General features: G+C 31.0%; 1 protein-coding gene across 3 annotated transcripts; it reads right to left on the reverse strand.

Moving 5' to 3' along the window:
• Positions 1 to 455: 455 nt before the first annotated feature.
• Positions 456 to 8,964, reverse strand: LOC111514335 (dnaJ-like protein 60). Of its 3 annotated transcripts, none has more exons than XM_023170572.2 (5): positions 8,795 to 8,964; positions 7,658 to 7,739; positions 4,263 to 4,429; positions 1,313 to 1,486; positions 456 to 683 (listed from the first exon to the last, which is right to left on the reverse strand). In XM_023170572.2, exons 1-5 carry the CDS (start codon positions 8,947 to 8,949, stop codon positions 527 to 529), a joined length of 735 nt encoding a protein of 244 aa, XP_023026340.2. In that variant the 5' UTR covers positions 8,950 to 8,964; the 3' UTR covers positions 456 to 526. The 3 variants fall into 3 exon arrangements, with proteins under 3 accessions (XP_023026340.2, XP_023026339.2, XP_023026338.2); XM_023170571.2 differs by having other exon boundaries at positions 7,658 to 7,748; XM_023170570.2 differs by having other exon boundaries at positions 7,658 to 7,751.
• Positions 8,965 to 9,663: the final 699 nt, after the last annotated feature.

The following is a 9,663-nucleotide window of genomic DNA, read 5'->3' on the forward strand; positions in this document are numbered from 1 at the left end:
GCACTCCGATTATACATCTCAGATTTTTTCGTGTGACGAATGCATCATTGGCGTGAGCTCTGGATCCCAAAAAAAATGAGGCCATATGAGAGTACAGATTAGGCAAGATTAAAGAATATCATTTTTAAGAGTTACTCAGTTGCCTAGTAAAGACACACAAAGCTCAGTTTACAAACCACATTTTGGATATGTTCTTCCCACACCATTTTTGATCAACCCCTAAAAATGTTATTGAAGTTATTTGTTGAATTGATTATTGATTTATTTAAATAGGTAGGCTGGAGTTCATGATGACGTTTTTAGACAAAAATAACCAGAAATGTTTCTGGAATCATCACCAGAGAAAGAGAGAAACGATGACTACTCTTATTTTGGTTCTGATTTGCAACCTAGACTTAGATTTTTGCTGCCCATATAAACGATGGTAAAATATAAAATAAATAATAGAATTAAAGTCATCTATGTAGAAGTACTATATCTGATTCTATAAATATGTACATTTTGCTAAAAAACATATTTGTATCAATCATTCTGTTCGGCCTCTATTCGCAAATCTCATTTTCAAAAGTTCCAGTTGTACTTCGTTACCATTTAATGCAGCAGTATCTTTAATCAATTTCAAAGAATTTTCCGCTTGTCTTGACTTCTCTATTAAATGATCCCTCTGCATAGTAAATGATTTCCTGAAATATAAATAAAAAGTCAATAGTAACTAATTTCAAGATCATATTTTCTATAGTTGCCATTTTCAGCGTTTTCATTTTCAATTAAATTATTGATTTTGCCATAAAGACAAAGATTTTGAAGGTTGCTCAAGCTTGGCAACAGTACTATTTTAGAGTATTTTAGTTGAATGAAGAGCAATTGGAACTTTCGTAGGTACTCATCCACAGTTGAAAGTGAACATTTGTATGTTCTTTACATTTTTCATCCAACAAGGTGTAAATATTAGGGTTTTTTGATGGTGTATGAATAGCCCATGAGACTAGAATGTGTTGTCAGTAAGTTTGGGTTTAATATTATTTTCCTTTGACGAAGAATTTTTATATTCATTTCCTTTCTCTTAACCTAGATAGTCTGGCCTGGCCTTGTACTCGAGGCTCAGACATATTCGGAGGGCATGCCAGCATCATTAACCAATAGTCAGTCAATTTTATTTTTTATTTAAAAATTTATTGTCAAGAATAAAAATATATCTACATATTGCACGAGACATGTTGCTATACGAGATCGCTAAATAATTTAACAATCTGATATTAGATGAAACAATAGAAGTAAAATGAAAATGTTGTTGAGATTAAGTCATACTCACCTGATGGCAAGAAATTGTAGTGATACTCCAATCGTCGCAATAATCAAACACATAATGACAATTGTAAAATTGGAGACTTTTTTCACTCCTTTGATTCCATAATAAGAATTATTGTCGCCTTGGGTATTTTTGGATTTATCACGATTATGATAAAATATGGGGTCTTTCCAAGGACTGAAAATTATGAATAAAATAAATGCATAATGTTTCTTCTAGAGGACAGTGAGGTTGTTGAATCAAAGTAGTAACATTATTAAGGATATTTCTCAGAAAAAAGTATATCAAAAATAAGTGTTGTCTAACTAGACTGTGAAAACACCTACTATTTCATATAAGATTAGTACAAAAAAAGCAATTTAATTCAAATTTGGTTTCCCTATAACACTGTTATATTCAATACCAGTATCAAACTTGAATTTGATATTGTAATAGTGCAGTCAATAGTAAGCTATGAACTAATGTTTTGAGGTAACCTGGGACATATGGATAGAATTATTGTTTTGCAAAAAATAATAATTAAATGTAAAGGGCCTATACATTCAGTAATAAATTCATTCCAGCAGATCATTACAGAAACATCATTACTAAAAATTGTCCTGATATTACATGTCATTATTTTCGGCACCTTACATGTTCATTATTACTGATATTATTTTTTCATCATTATTGTTTCGAGTAGCGTAGAAATCATATAGACCATGTTTTTATTGATTACGGATTTTAAGAAAAAAGCATATCTAGCTATAATTATTGCATTAAGTATGAACCGTTCTGTTAAAAGTCGTTACTGGATAAAGGAATGGTTAAAAAAAACGCAAAAACTATTCACATTTAGTGTTACTGAAGGAAGTGAGTGATTATAAAAATTATTTTCGTATGGATGAAGACACTTTTAATAAATTATTGCGAATGGTCCAACCAATTCTAACACAAAAAAATACGGTTATGAACAGTTTGCAGGGAGCGTGCCCCCTCTGAGTAACCATAACGGAATTAGAAAATTATAAGAGAACTAATAGTCGAAAGTGACTTATTAAAATAAATTAAATGAAACTAAAGAAAAAATATAAGGGTGCAAAATTAGTATAAAATGTCGCTAGTTCGTCTCCAACATGTGATAATTTTTCCTTACTTTCTGTAGGAGATTGATGTGCAGTAAAGTACTGAACTGAATAATGATGACATCGCTTTACACGATCATTATTGCTGACAGTATTCCCCCCCTGCTAGGAATGATGCTCGAAAATCAAAATATCTGTTTATGCTTCATTACCGCTTTAATACTTCTTACCTTTACATGTTCACTAACAATGTCATTATTTTCTGGTAATGACATTATCACGGAAAGTGATAGGAAGGAAGGGCACTTCATATATTTATGTACAAAATGGTTCAATGAACTAGGAATTCTCACAGACCCTTACTTTATATATTACAGATCATATTAAACGTTGAGATAGATGAAAATTACCTGATGAAAAAATATGATTTACATAATTATCATAAAAGGAACAGTGAAAGAGTACACCAGCCATACTCAAGATTAAGTATCAGGAAAGATTCTCGTGTATAACAACGTATTAAATGCTCTAACAAATTTATGGTAATTTAAGCTTAGTGAGTAGGAATGAACTAAAATGACAGCTAATTGAATTTAAAAAAATTATGAGTTCTACTCTCTGCAAGAATGTTAAAATTGTTGGTATTTATCTTCCATGTATGTATTATATATTCTATTTATGAACAGACTGATTTTTTCATTTTGTAAGTTTTAATTACACATACTCAAGTTCTCACCTTTGTGACTAGTCCGATAAGTTTTCATGTATTTACACTTCTGATGTATTCAAGTAACACGTCATTGTGAGAAAATTTACAAAATTGCAACACATGTTTCGCTATACAATAGCTCAAACAAATTGATATTATCGACTCCATTCTTTGTAGAGAACTGCAACAACAAGCTATTCACCAGGTCTATTCCACTTCCAGTAACAATGATAAGTGTTAAAGGACAGTGACATACTTTCGTGAACCCACCAATAGCATTGCTGTTTTTTTTTTAAAGAATACAGCTGGACGTGGCTTGACGGACAAATAATAGTTTAAGCAAATTTATTGAAAACAGTAAAGATAAAACTTCAATATCGGATAGATCAGGAGATATTAGTTCACTTGTAGTTCTTGCCCAACACTATATTGGCCAAACGCAGAAAACCTTTTCCCAAAAACTAAAAGAGCATATGAGTAATTTCTTGAATGTAAAGACAAAATCCATATTTGCAAACCATGGTTTGACAAACGGGCATTGTTTTACCGACGACTATGAAGTATTACATTGAGAATTCTGAAAATTCACAGGATGACCAAATTGAATTGAGTTCTACCTCCCTGTTAAATATGTTTTCTGATGTGGAAATTGCAGAAATTTTTTTTCGTGATCAAAATTTTTTTTTATTAATTTTTCCTAAACTCGGATGAAATTATTAGTCATAAAGTAGGTAGAAGGTCATATGATTCAAATTGTTATTATAAGCACAAATTGTAATTCATTAAAAGAATTGCTAACATTTCTTTCATGTTTAAATATTTTTAATTAGTTTTTACCTAAATTCAAGTAAAATCATTAACCCTTACATAGGTAGGTCATATGGTTCAAATTGATATACCTATTATATGAAGCACTAATTTGGTAGTTAGTGCGAATATATGAGAAAGCTATTGTGATTTTGTAAACTGGTGAGTGAAAATCTCACAATAAAGTATTTCAATTGTTGTAAATGATGAATAAACTTATATCCTATTCTATCATGGAAAATTATTAATATGTTAATAATGTATATGAAAAAGTGGTGATTACTGGTCAAACATGTTATTTTAGACAATAGAAGTCCAAACTCATCTAATTTTCAATGAAAAACATTGTTAGCCAAATTCAAACTATACTTACTCAGTGCTTGGCCATTCTCTATAATACACGTTTCTATTTGCATCAGAAGGTAACAATCCTAGATCATAACTTCTTCTGGATTCGGTATTACTCAATATTTTGTATGCTTCATTGATTTCTAAAAATTTTTCATGAGCATTTAGGTTTTTGTTCAAATCAGGATGATGCTAAAATAAAAGGGTTACTTAATATGATAAGACGAACTACAATAGAGAAATTAAAATAAAAATCTTTCAAGAGAGGCTTTCTGGGGTTCTTAGCTGATTTTATTCCAGATATTCTGTCATTTAAAAAGCTTTCCTGCCCTACGTTAAAAATGTTACCAACAGGATTAAGAAAATTTTTGAGGAACACAATCAATCGATATTCAGGTCAACGAAAACCATCATTAAGAGTCTAAGGACAGGACAAAAGTAGATGTAACCATCTCTCGAAGCACAAAAGAAATTATCGCCTCTGTCACACTGACAAATCAGCAGTAGCGGAACATGCACACGAAGAAAGCCCCAACAATATTACAGATGAAGAGACCCAAGGGCCCAATAGATCTCAGAGTTACTATTCAAGATTATATAGAGACAATAGAAATTCAAGGACATAGAAACAATTTTCTTCGAATGGAAGAGGGCATTAACATGAAGTCTAGCTGTCTGCATTGAACTGTACATGAATCAGGCATATTAACCCACCAAATAGGATATGTGATGGAATCGGCCGATACTTGATGATATCCATAACGTATTTAAGAAACACTTTGTGAGATTTTCACTTAACAGTTTTACAAAAACGCAACAGGCGAAACATATGTTTTTGTAAAACCATAAAAACCATAAAAGGTTTCATGAATACATCCAATAGAAACTAAACCGTGCCCAAAATGATTGGAATAGATATATTTATTAGGCGAATCTTCCTCAGTCTATCTTGATATAGAGAGATATACTTATTGTTGTCTGGCAATTTATCGGACATTTTTGAAGCATGCAAGTCAATGTTAATATGTTCCTTGTGTCTTGTATCATAACCATGCAGATTATGGTGCATGACAAAGGAAGATCTATATTTATGGGCAAATATTGGGCATTGTTATATGTTAATATATTGAAGTTCATGAAAGCTTCTCTGCACTCAGCTCTATATCAAAGATCATCCACAATTCTTACTGCTTTTCGTTTTAAACCAAATATTCCAATCGCCGACACTGCATGAACCCAAATAAATAAGGCATATTTGATTCTGGATTGAAATGAGAAATAGGTACAGTCTTAAAAGGAATAGAGAACATGTTATTTTCTTGGCAATGAAGTACATTAAATTAGTTTTATCGCTAGTCATACATAGTTAGTTGTTAGAAAACCAATCAAAGAGTTTTGACTGCACACCAGACATTCAGTAACGTTGGATTCATCACTATGTTTATATATGATGTTGATGACATCAACATATCAGGACTGCAATAAGTGACGTGGTTTATATATGAGGGGATCAATTAATCAATAAATCAACACATATATCCCTGTAGTATTCCATGAACAAAAGGCAATAATTTGCTTTCTAAGAGGTATGACTTCAGTAAAAGAGTACTATTGTAATGCTCCCATTTATGTAAGAGAATAGTGTGAGTCAAACAGTCAAAAGCCTTGGTTGGTCACAGAAAATATTGAAAATTGAAATTGTGAAGATTAGTGTATTAATTGCATTTGTTGTCGAATATGATTTTCTGAATCCATAATGACAATTGTTTGGCTCAAAATAATCCATTATCTTTCTTAAAAGCTTTTTCAAAAATTTTGCTCCTTTTATGTGGGTAGAAATTTTGGTTCAAAAGCTCTCATAAATACTGTAAACTTTACAGTATTTATGTAATATATATATATATATATATATATATATATATATATATATATATATATATATGATGTGTTGTTTTTCCGGGTGTTCATCCGTTATGTACTATTCGATAGTCGACGTTTCGCCATCATCTCAGATGGCATTATCAAGACGAGTTACTGCTTCGCTTCGAGAGGTATAACTGTTACACCTCTCGAAGCGAAGCAGGAATTTCTTCAAAAACGAACTGACCCCATTCTAGTATCAGTTTCAGAAGTTGTTAGGTAATATCAGTAATTATTATTACTGTCGGGGAGTTCATTAATACCATTTTGTGCTAAATTAGCATAATGATTACTGAACTGCTTCGACAATATTTGCCCTATACCGGCATGATAAATTTCTTCTGCATAGCCCATTATGGCGCAGAAGATTAAAAAACTCGGTCAACAAGAACTTTTGTAACAGTGGGACAAGCCCTCCTGAGAACAACCTCTTGCTATCTATATGCCGCCACTGTTACGCTCATAATCAATCAATTGATCAATATATGCTTTATTGTCGGAAGATTAGTATCTTATTTACAAAGTCTTGTAAAAAAATTGAATGAATGTCATAAAATATAAAAAATACAATACATGACATAAAATATAAAAAATACAAACATAGCAATTTCACAAATAAAACATTAAGAAGACAGATGAGTTTAGGTGAACATTGAAAAATCAAGTAGAATTTACAGGTTATCATAGTAGAATTCATGGATAGAATAATAAGCTTTTTTGATTAAAAGATCTTTAACTGTACTTCGAAACTTTTTCATATCTGTGTTACTGTTTAAAATGGTAGGAAGGTGATTATATACTTTAATACTTTCATAAATCAGAGAATGCTGAGTCAAGGTGAATTTTGGAATAGGTAAATAAAGCATATGGTTCTGTCTGGTATTGTGACAATTTGTTCCGGGAGTTATGAATTAAGCATAATGTTTCCATTATGTATAAACAGGTGACAAGTAATATTTTGTGGCTGATGAATAAAGGCTTGCAGTTATTATAATGGTCGTGTATCCCATTCTTACTCAAAGCAGGCAGTCTATCCACCTGCAAATTTAAACTTCTATCCCCGTTCATCTTGACATTTGAATGATTCTAAGAATGTTATGTTAATGTTATATGTAGCTGTTTTCGTTGACAACCTGTGCTGTGTATTGGTGTCGTTGCAATATCTGTTAGCCCTTTTAGAAATAGTTCATATTTGAACGAATACCAGAATGATAATTCCCAAAAAGAGACATTATTTTCAGTGATATTTTCGAGTCTCAAGATAAATCTCTTTTTTTTATCTGAATCAAGCATGTCAAAAGTGGTTTCTTCCAAACACAAAGTTGAAAGAACTGCTACAAGAGAGATTTCGTAAAGACATTTCAAGTGTTTGTAGTGGAAACCAAGATTGGCAAACATATTCCACAATTATAGTAGTGTGTTTTCATTGAAATTTAAATTTATATGGAATGGTAGAAAAAACACAGATAATCTATTGCGTTCTCCAACAAAATCACTTACCTCCTTTGACAGTTTAATAAAAGAGTCTCTAATTTCCTTGGCTGAACAGTCCCTTTTAACATTCAATGTATCATAGTGGTTCCTAAAACGACTGCTGTGATAATAAAACATTAAATATAAATATAGTTGATAAGTTAAAAGACGTAACACAAGTAAACTGTAGTCAAGATTGCAAAATTATTATTCAAATAAAATTTAGGTATGATTTCATGTTTGATACTATTCAGAAAAATGGAAATCAATCCGTATTTCAGCATTTTTATCATAATGTATTTTGAACAGTTTCAATTCCTATAAATTACCTTTGGAATTATTATAAACCCATAAATGGCTCTGTTTCTAACTGAAAGCTCTAGTTCAAGAGGTATTGAAGTGATCTATTGTTTTTTTGTGAAACACTTAAATTTTGTGCATTACTTGGCTCAACTTCAATTTATCTGGTGTCCACTATCGCTTTTCTATTGTTGCGGAAGACTTAGGAATATTATACAACCTTGGCAAGTGCTTGAAGTAAATCCATTAGCACCTAATTTACACATCACACTTGATTATTTCAGTTTACATACTGAAATGTAACCTGTTTATGTTAATTTTCTAATTTTCTGACAGGAAAAATTCCGAAACTAAAAACACCGTTATTTTTTAGTATATGTTAAAATACAAGTATTCTTTTGCAAAAAAATAAATTTTTGGTAAAAAAAACATTCTTCAGTTTCAGTTATTATCTGAGTTTCAGACATGGCAGTTGGTATATGATATTTATGACTAAATTAGTCACAAATATCTAATCTGTGGATCATAGAATAAAGAAAACTTTTTGGAGGAAATAACAAAAGTTGATTAAGTAGGCCCTTCAAGTACTAGTCCAGGTTATCCAAAAATCATGGTCCTAACTTGGGAAGGAATGTATAACATTTCTTAAAAAATGTACTTGCTGTAATGATGTTATTTTACTACAGCTAGATTCAAAGATAAGGAAAAGGTCAAAAGAGTTATTAAAGACACCGTATAGAAGTAAACACTGTTTACTTATGTACGGTGTTAAAGAAGTCTGGTATTTTCTGTATATTCAGAGACAGATAACCATAAAACTCAGAAGTTGACCTACAATCCAGACCGATTCTAAAACTTACTGACCTTGTGCTGAAAAATCTATTGATTTTGAGGGCCTTTTTTGATATGTTATGGAAAGTATACATATCACTGTGAATTTTGAGAATTTTTTTAGAATTTGACTTTATGATGTAAACATTTTGAATTCGTTTAGTGACGTTATGATATGGACTGGCCATTGAGAGGTTATACAAACTCCTGCAACTAAACAAGGATGAAGAGATCCACGTTTTGGCATTAGTCACTCATAGATTTGAACTTCAGATTCGACGTTACGATGTTTTACATGTTACCTATATACTTTCATTGTTAAAATTTTGGGATGTGGTTTATTTGTAACGGAGTTTTGTTGGAGTATTTTGTATTTTTTAGACTTTTGGAATGTGGTATTTTTCAGTTGGGTATTGGTTTATACATATTGTTTCAGTAACGAAGTTTTGAATAAACGTGTATTTGTTTGTAGTTAATATAGTTTTTTTAATAAATGTAATTTATCATATTTCAGTTTCTAAGGATTGTTTGAACTATTTCTATCAACATTTCATTATTTTCTTTCGTGAATTCTCTTATTATTTTTTATATAAAACACTTTTTAATTGTGAAATTTCAGTGTGCTGTTTTTAATAATTAATGTTATAATAGATTCAATAATCAATAATAATCAATAACTCTCACTTTGAACTTACAACAAATAAATAATAATTGCACAAATAAACTTTACCTCAGTTATCTCAAAGGTGCGATTTTGTTCCATTCTTTTCATAAAAAAGGACGTATGCTTTTCCACTCACAAGCAATTTCGGTGAAATTGGTGACACGTGGGAATCTTTGTATTTGTACCATGTGCCAGTATACGGGTGTCTGCAGTATGCTGTATAATGCCCTCTGTAAGT

The sequence above is a fragment of the Leptinotarsa decemlineata genome, unplaced genomic scaffold (genome assembly GCF_025532065.1).
Source record: "Leptinotarsa decemlineata unplaced genomic scaffold, Ldec_3_MD MMD2_P_RNA_scaffold_6, whole genome shotgun sequence".
NCBI classification, from domain to species: Eukaryota; Metazoa; Arthropoda; class Insecta; order Coleoptera; family Chrysomelidae; genus Leptinotarsa; species Leptinotarsa decemlineata.

What these genes read in the sequence shown, in the direction of transcription:
- LOC111514335 (XM_023170570.2), bottom strand. Translation starts at nt 8,949, where the DNA reads ATGGCCAGTCCATATCATAACGTCACTAAACGAATTCAAAATGTTTAC. An exon ending in AGAGAATGGCCAAGCACTGA is followed by an intron (nt 1,487 to 4,262) that starts GTAAGTATAGTT and finishes CATAATTTTCAG; the next exon opens with TCCTTGGAAAGACCCCATAT. An exon ending in CTACAATTTCTTGCCATCAG is followed by an intron (nt 684 to 1,312) that starts GTGAGTATGACT and finishes TTTATATTTCAG; the next exon opens with GAAATCATTTACTATGCAGA.